The sequence below is a fragment of the Microtus oregoni genome, unplaced genomic scaffold (genome assembly GCF_018167655.1).
Source record: "Microtus oregoni isolate MIOR12 unplaced genomic scaffold, Mior012 000007F_ref0000211, whole genome shotgun sequence".
Classification (NCBI taxonomy): domain Eukaryota; kingdom Metazoa; phylum Chordata; class Mammalia; order Rodentia; family Cricetidae; genus Microtus; species Microtus oregoni.
Genome location: NW_024543066.1, coordinates 57,235,284 through 57,249,406, shown reverse-complemented (window position 1 = coordinate 57,249,406; position 14,123 = coordinate 57,235,284). Strand labels below are relative to the sequence as shown.

Genomic DNA, 14,123 nt, shown 5'->3' with positions numbered 1-14,123 from the left:
TACAGTCAGCATTAATCTTAGCTCATAGCCTTATATCTAGAAAAGATAGCTATTTTATCACTTACATGATAAAAAATAATCTCTTTTCCATAGAAAATCACTAGAAATACAGGAACCATTTTACCAATACATACAAGCAAACTAAAATAGAAAATCAAAAATCTTATAATTAAATATTGGCATGATTTTGGCTAAGGGAATTTTTTTGTCTATGAAATAATATTTTAAAACACAACTGTTCTTTAAGATACTAGCACTGGGGGGCTGGAGAGATGGCTCAGAGGTTAAGAGCATTGACTCTTCTTCCAGAGGTCCTGAGTTCAATTCCCAGTAACCACATGGTGGCTCACAACCATTTATAATGAGATCTGGTGCCCTCTTCAGGGGTGCAGATACACATGCAGGCAGAGTATTGTATTCGTAATAAATAAATAAATCTTAAAAAAAAATATTAGCACTGGGACCACGTGTGATGGCACACACCCACAGATCACTGTGAGTGTGAGGCCAGCCTGCATAGGAACTCCAGGCCAGCCAGAGCTACTTATTGAGGTCTTCTTTCAAAAAATAAACAAAAATCCATTGTCCTGGGAGTTGGAGAGATGGCTCAGTGGTGAAAAGCTCTGGCTACTCTTGAAGAGGACTGAGGGTCAGGTTCCAGCGCCCACATCAGCAGCTCACAACTATCTAACTGCAGGTCAGGGGATCTGATGCCTTCTTCTGCCCCCACAGCACCAGGCACACATGTGGTATATAAGCATACATACAATAAAAGTAGAAAATACATTTTAAAAAGCATACTTGGAAGCTGGGCAGTGGTGCACACCTTTAATCCCAGCACTCAGGAGGCAGAGGCAGGTGGATCTCAGTGAGTTCTAGGCCATTTTAGTCCACAGAGCGAGTTCCAGGACAGCCAGGGCTGTTACACAGAGAAACCCTATCTCAAAAAAAAAAAAAACAAAAAAGGAAAGAAAGAAAAAAGCATACTTAAGATTGTGAAACCTGAAGAGCTTCAGAATCTCAATTCGAGCTTGGGGAGACTTGGCTCCCAGGGTTCCTCCATATTTCCATTAGACCTTTGGTTTGACCTTAGACAGGTGAGCTGGGAGAGCACAGAATTCTTTAGAATGGACCCTTCACCCATTCACCTGAACTGTACTGCTGTTAGGTACTATACCTCTCTCTCATTAACTACTGAACTTTAATAAAATGTCCTTTACTATACTTTTCCTCTTTCACCCAAGTGGTCACTTACCTAAGTCATATGTAATATTTAGCTATTCAGAATAGAGAATGGACAGAATAATTCTGTGTGCTTGCTTTGTTTTTAGGCGAGGCCTCCTACCCAGGCTGGGGTTTCACTTGCTATCTAGCCAAAGCTGGTCTTGAACATCTTCCCACTTCTATCTCCCAGGTTCTAGTATCAGAGATGCAGACACTGTGCCTAGCTTTAACGTTTGTTTTTTTAGATATATATTGTCAATATGTTAGAAAATAAAAATTTACCTTTTCTAATTTTAAATTCATGTAAAGTGTCAGTGTTTCTTCTTTTCAAGTTTGCTACAAATGCAGCAATATTGGGATTGTGTACCTAAGATTGTGTACCTAAGAAATAATACCAACCCAAGAATCTCCAAAGACCGGGTCCCTGTAAGACTGTATCTGACTTCCTGTCAAGGATATGAGTGCCCTTCGTTTCCATTCAGATTATCTTTAGAATTTAGGCCAATAAGGACTGTCTTTGAAGGTCTTTTGCTTTCAGGAGTGACATTGTTGAATCCAAGGATAAGAAGAGGAGATCCAGTCTGTACTGGTCCATTCTAGACTGGTTATGAAGTATTAGCCTCATTTTACAAAGTGTACTCAGAGTGCAGTCCTTACCCAGTGTCCTAGTTACTTTTCTTGCTTATTGTGACCAAATACTAGACAAGAAGTGATGTAAGGGAGGAAGAAGTTACCCTGACTTATGGTTAGAGAGGATTCAGTCCCTCCATCATGGTGACAGGAGTGAGAGACTCCCTTAAGGACCCACTTCTTCCAGCAAGGTCTGCCTCCTGCAGCTTCCTTCCACAGCCAGCTGGGGACCAAGTGTTCAAACCCATGGGCCTATCTGAGTCATTTACATTCAATCCAGTTTGTAGGATCTGTGACTCGTCAGAGTAGAGCTGGGGTTAGAACTGCTGCTCATGTTGCATGTTTCCCCGGAGTCAAGGGAGAGATGGTACCCTTTACTTCCAGGCGACGTTTTTCCAGTGGGAGAGGCCCCAGGAATAATATTTTCTTAATATCACAGAGCTTTCAGAATATGCAGAGGTTCATGTCTCTTCTGGTGGCTTTTTCTTAATCTTTGCCTTTATCTGTGCTGCTTTAAAAAAAAAGAAAAGAAAAGAAAGAGGGCCTGGGTATGGTGGACCAAGCTTGTGATTCTAGTACTCATGACAGAGACAGAAACAAGTTTAAGGCTAGTCTGGTGTACTTAACCTGCTCCAGGTTATCCTACCTGACCACATAATAAGACCCTATCTGAAAGGCAAAAAATCTGTACAGTAAAATGCCCTATTAGGAATGTACAGATATGTTTGTCAGAACAGCAGAAGACAATTCTCAGTGAATTTCTTTTATGTCGTGTTGTCTGAGGTTTCTGTCCTGCCTGGTTCTCACAGTCGTTAGGTCCCAAAGAATCACACAGAAGTCTACATTAGTTATAAACTGATTGGTCCATTAACTTCTTCTTATTAACTCTTATAACTTATATTAACCCATTATTCTTATCTATGTTAGCCAAATGGCTCAGTACCTTTTTTAGCGGAGCAATCACATCATCCTTCTTCTGTGGTTGGGACAGGACTGGGCTTCCTCCTTCTCAGAATTCCCATGTTCTCATAGACCTGCCTCTACTTCCTGTCTGTTGTCCCACCTGACTGTTGTCCCACCTGACTGTTGTCCCTTCCTGCCTGGCTACTGACCAATCAGCGTTTATTTAAAACATAGTTGATAGAATATAGACAATTGTCCTGCACCAGTGTCAACTTTTTTTTGTGAAAGAACATGCAGAACTCATCTTCAGGTTCTGTGACACCCACCTGCATTACAGGTTCTGAAGCACCCTTGAGCAGAATAGCTGTGTGTGAGCTTGTCAGCCTGTCTTTTTAAAGATTTATTTACTTATTATGTATACAGTATTCTGCCTCCATGTATGCCTGCAGGCCAGAGGAGGGCACCAGATCTCATTACAGATGGTTGTGAGCCACGATGTGGTTGCTGGGAATTGAACTCGGGTCCTCTGGAAGAGCAGCCAGTGCTCTTAACCTCTGAGCCATCTCTCCAGCCCCCACCTGTCAGCATTTCTAATGACTGTGTTAGGAGTATGGCTTGGATTGGATGTTGGGAGCCTGGGTTCAGGGCATTCTTTTTCCTTTACCATTTTATCCTAAGGTTTTTTTTTTGTTTTTTGGTTTTTTGGTTTTTCGAGACAAGGTTTCTCTGTGGTTTTGGAGCCTGTCCTGGAACTAGTTCTTGTAGACCAGGCTGGTCTCGAACTCACAGAGATCCGCCTGCCTCTGCTTCCCGAGTGCTGGGATTAAAGGCGTGCGCCACCACTTCCCGGCTATCCTAAGTTTTTAAGCACACAGAGAAGCTGAAAGGATGGCACATGTACCACCTGCTACACTGGCTGGCTGTCTTCACCTTATAACCTTCATGCTTTGTTTGGCTCTGTCTTGTACTGGAGTTTTTGTTTTTTTTATTTGCTTCCCTCTCCGTAATGCTGAAGGTTGGAACCAGGACTTCACACGTGTTTGGCAGGTATTCTTTCTCCCAGTCCCTACACTGGAAGTTGTTTTTGTTTTTAATGTGTGTTTGTCTGCTTGTCTGTATGTGTACCATGTGCATGCAGTGCCCAAAGAATCTGGAAGAGGTTGTCATCTTTTGGAGCTAGAGTAATAGACAGTTGTGAGCCCTGCAGTGTGGGTGCTGGAGACCGGACTTTGATCCTCTGCCTGCGCAGCAACTGTTCTTAAATGCTGAGCTATCTCTTCAGCTAGCACCCTGCTCTAGAGTTTTTAAAAGTAATTTCCAGATCTGTCATTTCATAACCATTCCTTTTTGTACTCCAAGTGGGTGTACTGTCACTCCTTCAGCTCTTAAGACCTTTTTTTTTTTTTGTTTTTCGAGACAGGGTTTCTTTGTGGTTTTGGAGCCTGTCCTGGCACTAGCTCTTGTAGACCAGGCTGGTCTCGAACTCACAGAGATCCACCTGCCTCTGCCTCCCAAGTGCTGGGATTAAAGGCGTGCACCCGGCTTAAAAAGATTTTTAACTACTGAGCAGTGGTGGCCCACACCTTTAATTCCATCATTCAGGAGGCAGAGGCAGGCAGATCTCTTGTGAGTTCGAGGCTAGCCTGGTCTACAGAGTGAGTTCCAAGACAGCCATGGCTACACAGAGAAACTTTGTTGGGTGGTAGTGGTGCATACCTTTCATCCCAGCACTTGGGAGGCAGAGGCAGGCAGATCTCTCTGAGTTCAAGGACAACCTGGTTGCAGCCAGGGCTACACAGAGAAATTTGTCTTGAAAAGGAAAACAAAAACAAAAAAAATTTAAATTATCATTTATCAATTATATAATTATGCATTAAATTCTGTGCATAAATATTTTATATTTGATGCTAACAAATAATATGGCATAGTTGCTATCATTCTTTCCACTTTATCGAGTAAGAGAGTAAGGGGCTGGATTGAGTAACTTGTCTAAGGTTCTATAACTAGGAAATAATGCAATTTGAGTTCCAGCGCAAGGTCATCTGAGCCAGCCCAGTGACCCCGTCACTCCTCTCTGCTGTCTATCCCAGGCCTGTTACTGGTTATAGCTCAGAAGAGTTTCTGCCCACTCCAGAGCACCTGCCTCTTGTCATATTTGCCTGTATGTAGCAGGCTTTGCTCTTCTTCTCATAGTGCTAGAGCAGCAACTAACATCTGTGTCCATGGGTACAGGAAGGACAGTAGAAAGGGCAGAGGTGGGTGGAGTGGGATGGTGGGAGGATGAGGGGAAACAGGCTCTTCTGAACTCACCTGCCTCCGTTTTTGTTTTTTTTCCTCTGTTCTTCATTGTAATTTCCCATCTTTTCACTTACTTTACTGAAGAAGAATATAAAGTAGGCAGGGTGAAGCCGGGCGGTGGTGGCGCATGCCTTTAATCCCAGCACTCGGGAGGCAGAGGTAGGCTGATCTCTGTGAGTTTGAGGCCAGCCTGGTTTACAGAGTTCTAGGATAGGCTCCAAAGCTACACAGAGAAACCCTGTCTCGAAAAACAAACAAATAAACAAAAAAGTAGGCAAAAAAAAAAAAAAAGTGATCCCTTTCTCCCTGGACCCTGAGCCCCTAATAGCAGCAGCAGAGCCGCAGATGGCCTGGTGTCCTTTGTTGTGCTCGAGTCATCTCTTGGTAAGAGAGAAGGCAGCTGTCTGGCTCTCATGTGCTGAAGTCACCTAGGGTGGTGCCCTGGTCTTCTGTGACTTCCTGTGTGCGTGTGGGAGTAATCCCGTGTGCTTATTTCTGAGGTAACCCTTGGAAGGACACCAGCTCAGAGATTGTGAATCTTTTTATTTCCTCCTTCATCTCCCTTTTTCTACGCGCTTTCGTGTTCCATCCATGTGTCTTCTCACCTTGGAATTGGGAGTTGAATCAGAGACCAGGGGTAACAGTAGATCAGGAGCAAGGCCGAGTGAGCTTCAGAGTTCACAGGCATCTCTGGATTAACCTTGAGAGGATCATGTATTTGTGTATTTGGGTCCAGATGCTGTACGAGGAGGCGCACGGTCTTAGTTTTCTCTGTGCTGCTGTGATGAAATGCCCTGACAATCAGCGGAAGGTTTATTTGAGTTCGTAGTTCAGGCTGTGGGACTTGAAACAGCTCATCCCAGTACACCGGCACAGTCCATAGCACTCATGCCTGCTCAGCTCACCTTTCCCCTTTAGACAGTCTAACTCCAAAGCCCGGCAGTTGTGCCACTCGCGTTTAGGCTGGGCCTCCCACATCAGTTTGAACATGTAACCCCACCTCCACCACAGACGTGCCCATGGACAGCTCAGTCTAGACAGTTCCTCATGGAGCCCCTGTCTCAGTCGGCTTTAGAATATGTTGAGTTGGCAATTGAAACTAACTACCACACTTACATACTTGAGACTTGTAACAACAGAGTCACTTAGGAATTCTTTGATGCTGAAGAAAGGGAAGTCTAGGGATCTGGTCTAATTGTTCCATTTCTGACAGATAACCTCACTCTGGGTTCTGTAGAGTGACAAGAGGACGAGTTGGCCATGGGTGTGAGCTGTGTAGTAGTTTAGTCTCCATCATTAGGATCGGTGTAACTTGATTAGCAAAGATGGGTAGAAACAATTATGAAGATAGACTAGATTCCCATGCCTGAAGTGCAGTGGAGGGAGAGGACCACACTGGCTGAAACTGGTGGTCTTGACATCAGCGTCTTTCCTGTCTCTTTAAGTGAAGAACTGGTGTTAGGAGGGTGGCAGTAGAAGCTAAGAATGGGATAAAGGAGTGCACAGAGGCCTGACCCAGCGCAGGGACAAATGCGAGTCAGAAGCAAGGGCTTTGGGCAGTTTTGGTGAAATACTCTTGTCCACCAGTAACTCTGCATTGTGCTTCAGTGTCTTTGTGACATGGTTTTCACTTTTGTTTATTTAGTACCTCAACATGCTAAGGACTTGTGAGGGCTACAATGAAATCATCTTCCCACACTGTGCCTGTGACTCCAGGAGGAAGGGGCACGTTATCACAGCCATCAGCATCACGCACTTTAAGCTTCATGCCTGCACTGAAGAAGGGCAACTGGAGGTAGGTTGTTTCCCTGAGGCTGGGCCAGGAGCTCTGTGATACTTTCTTTGTTTTAGATCCTCTTTGTGGGACAATTGAAATCAAAACTGTGTTGATAATCAGTGAATCCATATTGATCCTTACTTCATTGACTCCTTACACCAAATTATTCATTTTGATTATTGTATGGTGGGGGTGTGTGTACACATGCATGTGTGTGTGTGCGTGCATGTGAGTGTACATGTGTGTGTATGCTTTCATTCATGTATGTGAGTGGGCATGCATGTGTATGTATGTGTGCGTGTTGTATGTGTGCATGCACACACATGCATGTCATGGTGCATTTGTGGAGGTTTTAAGATGACTTTGTGCTAGAGTCTTTTTCTCTTTTTCCACCTTTGTTCGGGTTCTGGGGCTCAAACTCAGGTCACCTTGCCCAGCAAGCACTTACCAACGGAGCCACTGTCCCAGCCTCAGTTTCTCTTGTCCCAGCCTTTCCCTGAAGCACTAGTGTTTCTCTGTCAGAATGCCTTTGCCTCAGCTAGTCTGTAGTCCTTACTCTGGTGTTCTTGGCTGTCTAGAACCAGGTCATAGCATTTGAATGGGATGAAATGCAGCGATGGGACACAGATGAAGAGGGGATGGCCTTCTGTTTTGAATATGCACGAGGAGAGAAGAAGCCTCGATGGGTTAAAATCTTCACACCATATGTGAGTGGGAGATGGGGGCACAGGGGAGAGAGAGTGGGCTTTCAGTAAATCCTAGTGGGAACTAAAGGGAAAAACGCATGAATCTGGGGCTCTAGGAAGCATTGAAGTTATGATCTCAGAAAATTCTTTCTCTCCATTGTCTTGCTGTAGTTATTGTTTGTTGGGTGTTTGTTTGTTTGTTTGTGACAAGATCTCACAATGAAGCCATGGTTGGCCTGGGACTTGCAAATGTAGACCAGGCTGGCTTTGAGCTCAAATCCACCTGCTTCTGCCTTCTGAGTGCTGGGATTAAAGATGAATGCCATTACAGCCTGGTTTCTCTGGAGTATTTCTATAGCCCTAAACACGTACTTTATTCCTTTGTTGATAGCCATAAGATCAAAAGGAATAGTTTGATGTTTTGTCCAGCTGGGATTGTGAAATTTGCATCCATATATCATAGTTACCACTAGGAGGAGCTCGAGAACAATAGATTGCCAGGTCTGTGTTTAGGGTTCACAGCAGGATCTTTTTCTGTCCTGGGTGGGTTTGGAAGATGGGGTGATAGAACTGAAGTTCAAAGACAAGGTCTTGTGTTTGCTCTTGGGAAGTCAGTGAGTATTGCTACCTTTTTTTTTTCCAGTTCAATTACATGCATGAATGCTTTGAGAGGGTATTCTGCGAGCTCAAGTGGAGAAAAGAGGTAATTGTAAAGAATTCTTGAATTAATTTCCTCATCTTCTTATTTAAAATTTATAGGTCCATGACCAAATACTGGGACCCTCACCTCCATTTCTGTCTTTCTAGGAATATTAGTTAGAGACTGATTGTCCTATGTGAGCCAGGACATTCTCCCAGCAAGGTTGGCCTCTGGATGGTGAATGGGCTATGCACAAAGCCCTGCTTCTCCCCTTGTGTAGGGGTGGACACTGGCTGCAGGCTCTTCCACCTCTCATGGCTTCATGGACCCTCTTCTGCCTGTTTGTTTGATTTTTATTGTTGTTGTTGTTTTAATCAAATAACCCTCCATGCTGTTCCTGACCCAGGAGAGCACCTGCCCTGAGTTTTAGCCGTCTGCCTGGATAAGTCACAGTAGGGTCTTTCTTCACTAACCAAGAACATACATGTGGGGGAAATTTGTTGCACTGTTGTTTATAGCATCCATGCTGGAGCAGAATTTAGACTCTAAATACTTAGCTACTTAAATCCTCAGAGAAAATCAGGAAATCAAAAGGTCCAGTCAGTCATGTGGAAGTTGATGTTCTTGCTATAGTAGAAAGAACACTGGGCTCTGAAAGTCACCTGGGATTTCTCCTGCTTCTTTGGTCTGTGATTTTGGGCAAAGCAACTTCCTTAGATCTGAATTGTCTCCTGTAAAACAGGAAGACTGAGCCAGGTGGTGGTAGTGAGAGAGAGTTCTCTGTGCTCAAGGAGGCTGTGGTTCTGGATGGAAAGCTGGTCAAGCTGTCCACTAGGCTTGCTGCTCCAGCTCTGTCTGAGGATTGTCTCCAGATCGGAGTCCACGCTGCTCCTCAATAACTCTTCTTTTTTTTTTCCTTTCAGAATATTTTCCAGATGGCGAGGTCACAGCAGAGGGATGTGGCCACCTAGCCTTTCCTCATTCCATCCCTTCTCCTTGCCCTCATTCTCTTGGCCCTCTTGTCTCCCATGTCAGACAGTAACCATTAACACAAAAGAAGAAAAAAAGGTCGTTATATCCCAAAATCCTAAGCTAAATATTAATAACTCCCTGTGAACTTCACGTCTCTGGAACTGAGCTGGTAGAGAACAGCAGGTTGATAGTGCCAGAAGTCCACTGAGATGAGACAGAAGTAAGCCCACCAACTCACCAAAGGCACCCTTGTCGTTTCCCCAGGCCTCGTACCAACAAACTCTCCTGTACTATATTTTTAAAACTGGAACTATGAACTCCATCCGTTTGCACTGTTCAAGCATATATATGTATGTATGTAAAAAATTATATATACACAAATTAGCTGCACGTATATACATATATATTTCTTTTTAAATTTCCTATTGCTGGCAGTACCTTTTTTAGCTTGTGTTTTTACACACCTTTCACTGAATTCATGACCTCTCTCTTGCTCTCTTTATTTTGAAACAAACTTTAAAAAGGAAAAAAAAAAAATCACAGGGAAAATACCTCTCCTCATGCAGGACTCGGAAAGTTTACAACCTGCTTGGTCCCCCCTTTTTTTGTGTTGAGTACAGTTTCTGGCTATTGGTTTGCCATAGAGTCCGAGGAGCAAGGAATGTATGTCTTTATCTTCAAGAGGGTGCTGAGGAGGAGAAAGGCTGTTTCTCAAGAGCAACTAGACTGCAGGTCTACAGGGAGTCTAAAGACCTATGGTCTCCATTCCAAGTCATTGTGACTGACTAGTCCATTCTGCATCTCCTTCCTGTTTCTTTCGGGCCTTTTATATGCTTCCTTTCAACTGGCCCAAAACAGAGGTGAGGGTAGTGTCAGGGAGCTGTCACCATAGGAAACTTCTCTTCTGCGACAGGGACAGTATTAGGAACATACGGAGGGAAGGAAGGAAGCAGTGCCTCATGTTTATAAGGGTTTACCTCCTCCGTTCCTGTCGAGTAACTACCTTTATTTTACACCCTCCATGACTTCCTTAAACAGTTTTGTGGGGAGGGAGTGACTTGGGGAAACTTAGAGTCTGGGTCTCTGTCAACCAAATCATAGCCCTGTTCATGCCAGCTCAGGGCCAGGAAGAAGTGGAATATGCTTGATTTCAGTGGGTCTCCACTCTTTACTTCAAAGGGGACTGGAGAGAAGTCTCTCAGAGTTCTTCATCTGGGGCTGGATTGGGCCTCAGTGGGCAGAGTGTGTACAGAGTGTGCCTGGTGTGCACAAAGCCCTAGGTTCCATCCCAGCACAGCATAAATCTGGGTGTGGTGGTGCACACCTATAATCTCAGCACTTAGTCAGAAGTTCAAGCCCATCCTGAGTTCAGGGTTATCCTTGATTCCATGAGACCCTGTCTCAGAAGTAGAAGAGGTCCTTGTCTGCCCTTGCATTTGGACTTCTAGGGCCTAAGAACTACATTAGGGGCATAGGCCAGGGCTGGCACTAGGGTAATATTCTCAGACCTTGAGTTCCTGCTTCCCCCCTGTACCTTGCAAATAGAAGCCTCCATCGGCTGGCATCTGGGCTTTATACAGCTGCCGGAATTGGGTGGTGTTGGCAGTGTTGGGTTTGGTTTAAAACTTCATACTGCTTTTGTACTGGTTTTGGCAGATTACTAGGAGACCACTTTTCTGTCTCTATTATTCTGGCAGCCACTTGTCTCAGGAAGGTGTGAACCTTTTAGGACAGCCTATTCCTTCCCTCTACAAATCTGGAACCACGGAGTATAAAATATAAGAGTGGTGAGTGTTTAAAGTTGGAGAGGGTGGTACTTGATTTGAAGGCTTTGATCCAGGATCAACTCTTCCTTCTGGCTTTAATCCTGAGTCTGAGTACCTTAAAAGTAGATGCATTGATTTCTACTCCAAGGTACTTTGGAGGTCATCTTTGTTCAAACTGTAAAAATAGCAACAGTGTGCTCCTGTTCCCTCAGTGAGAGAGGCATGAAGGAGTCTACTTAACAGCCTTCTAGAGAAGAGACAGGGCTTTTTGGAGGTCTCTAAGTATGAGCCCCAAAGGTGTTGGCCTGTTAACAGAATCTGTGTAGGAGCAGCCTACTTGAGGCAGTCTCATAGCTGCAGCAAGGAGACAGGAAGGGGGAGACCCAGAGGGCTCAGAGTGGGGCTCCAGTCATGGAGGCAGAGGCCACCATGGCCAGAGACCCACAGCATCCAGCCCCTTTGCATGAAGCAGTGTTAGATGTAACTCTACTCCATCTGCCCATTTCCCCTGCACTTTTTCTTCAGTCCCTACTATGTTTTGTAGTCCTGGCTTCTGCCCAGGGTGGCATCTGTCTCCCAGTCTTCTTTTGCAGTTTGTCTCTGAGAAAGGGAATCCGCCTCCCCATCTTCACACCAGCAGGATCTTCCTGCTCTCCCATTGTCTCCTCCATGTTGAGTTTCTATGAGACAAAAATTCAAAAGATTTTTATGGACCCTGAGAAACCTGACCCGTAGGAAGCTTTGTTTGGGTAGTGCTTTGAGCTTGCTGCTCTTTGTATTTTTATCCTGGTGCACATTTTCCTGCCCTCCCCATGCTGAGGCCTAAGCTCAGCACAGCTACATATACTTTAGTGCTTAGGGCAGCTCCGAGGCCTGGACAGAGCTCTCAGGGAGGAACGAGATAAATATTCCAGCATCCTCTTGCCTGGCCCATTTAGTTTTATCCTTTAGTTACCTGGGCCAGTAGCTTTGAGTTACCCCTTTTATAGCTCCAACCCCATGCTTGGAGCAGCAAAGTAGGGCACTGATAAGAGGGGACACCTCTTTCATCTCAGAATTTCCAGCTTATGGGCCAGCTCCTAGAAAGCCGCTTTCTTAAAGGGACCTGCATGCATATGAGTTGACCTGAAGTCTCCCGGACTGGAGGGTCTCCCTGTCTCCTGTCCATTAATATGTCTGGAGATGGCCTCAGCACATGGCTGCTCCTTCGCCAGTTTCGTGGGTTACTTTAACTTCATTTTGGAGGAGGGAGAGCGTGGCCGAATACTCAGAACTAGTGAGAGGGAGAATGCTTCTATAACCCCCCCACCTTGGTTTCCTCTTAATCCAACCTGAGTGCATCTGCCAGGCTCCCTCTACCTAGACAGCAGCAGCTTTTTCAGCAGTAACTGAGGTGTACTGAAACTGGGCTCTAGGGAGGAACAAGACTGAAGAGGGGCTGACTCTGGTAGGAGCACCTGACCAGCTGCTAAACATGGGCGCCAACTTGATATCAGGCCCCCTTTTAAGCCAGTGAGCTGGGCTTCAGTTTTTCCCAGGCCATGCATCCTTTTAATTTATTTGAGAGAAACTCTAATTGTATTTTCACTGCAGTATCTTGTATTTTTATTTGTGATCTATGAAATGTGAAGAGAAAATGCAGAGACCACACTGGCTCCAGTGTTTCTCCAGCCCCTGCTCTAGAGCTAACCACTCTAAGATTGTTTGGTAATGTCACTTAGTGTAATTAATTGTAACATATTCTTTTAAATAAATTGATTTATTGATGAAACAATTCTTTGGTTTCCTAGACTACAAATCCTTTGGGTTATGTGGGAAGAACTAAGGAGGGGCCCTTGAGAGTTTGGTTGGAACGACTAGTCTGAAAATGAGAGGGACCATCTGACTGGTTTTCCCAGGTACCCGGAGAGGCAGGGAATAGAGGCAGGAAGGGACAGTTCTTTTCCCAGTAGCTCCCTCAGAAATCCCACCTGCTTCCTCAGCTCTCAGTTTGTTGAGCTCTCCTGCACAGAATCTGTGACTATTCACAGACCCCTTCACCAAGCACAAAGAAAACCTGGCAGAGCCTCTGGGACATAGTATTAGGCCCCACCTCGCCCCCAGCATGTGTGGATCTCCTGAGTAAACAAGGAGACATTTTTAGATCACCCCTAGTGAATGCCTAGGCAGCATCAGGTCTGGGGGCTGAGAATAAGGGTGATCCTGCTCTCCTTGCTCTGAGGTACCAGGCCACCTCCTACTCAGAAGCTCAGCATTTGTAATGGGTCAGACATCTGTTTTATGAATCTTCGTTTTTTCGTTATTTTCATAACCTTTACCACTTGCTTTTCTTCCTTAGCTGACCCTAAGAGCAAGGACCAAGTTTGACATTTGGATTTGGGAAGAGCCGATATTCACAGTCTCATTCGCCCAGCCACCAATGTCTAGTATTTGGAATCTGACACTGGCCACTAGACATTAAAAACTCTTTTTTTTTCTTTAATTAGGAGAGATCCATAGAAAGGTAGAATTATAGAATTAGAATTACAGAGGTTAAAGCCAGCTCCATTAAGAAATACCATGTGTATGGGACATTGTGTGAGAAACTACAGTAGATACAGGTATGGTCATAGCCTTAAGAGGAGATTTCAGGGCTATGAGCGTTCCAGTTAAAAGCCCAGACATGGTGGTGCATGTCTATAACCTCAGGACTCAGGAAACAGGAGGATTAGGAATGTAAGACCAGACTCAGCTACACAGCAAGTTCACGGCCAGCCTGGGCCACATAAGACCCTGTCTCAAAATTGAGGGAAGGACCAAGATGGTTCAGTAAAGATGCTTGCTGCCAAGCCTGACAACCTGAGTTCGATCCCTGTGTCCCACGTGGAAAAAGAAAACTTGATTTCCACGAGTGATTCTCTGTGTACACATGAGTTGTATTGCATGCACATATGCAATAAATATAATAAATATTAGGACTTAAAGATGAAGGCAAACGGAAATTAATTTGAATTATTTAACATGAGTAGAATTTCATCAAGCAGGTCTCAAACAGTATTGGGCTGTTATGCATAAGACACTGCAGCAATGGAGGATGAAGAAACCCTGGGTAAGAAAGACCAGACTTGTCCAGAGCACAGTGAGAACACTGTTTCAGCGGAACAGAGGGTATGTACAAGAATGCAGTTGGAGGTAAGGGTTCCCCCAGCCCGTTTCTACAGAGTGTGTGTGTGTGTGTGTGTGTGTGT

General features: G+C 44.7%; 1 protein-coding gene across 2 annotated transcripts in view; it reads left to right on the top strand.

Moving 5' to 3' along the window:
* LOC121450518 (sorting nexin-27) overlaps nucleotides 1-12,672 on the top strand; it is a 104,283-nt gene extending 91,611 nt beyond the window's left edge. Inside the window, exons 9-12 of one of the 2 annotated variants that reach the window (XM_041655478.1) lie at nucleotides 6,701-6,850; nucleotides 7,411-7,539; nucleotides 8,162-8,221; nucleotides 9,082-12,672. In XM_041655478.1, coding sequence (XP_041511412.1) covers nucleotides 6,701-6,850; nucleotides 7,411-7,539; nucleotides 8,162-8,221; nucleotides 9,082-9,129 — 387 coding nt within the window. In that variant the 3' untranslated portion in view covers nucleotides 9,130-12,672. Of the gene's footprint in view, nucleotides 1-6,700; nucleotides 6,851-7,410; nucleotides 7,540-8,161; nucleotides 8,222-8,325 lie in introns of both variants that reach the window. The other variant, XM_041655479.1, reaches the window with a different exon arrangement.
* Nucleotides 12,673-14,123: the final 1,451 nt, after the last annotated feature.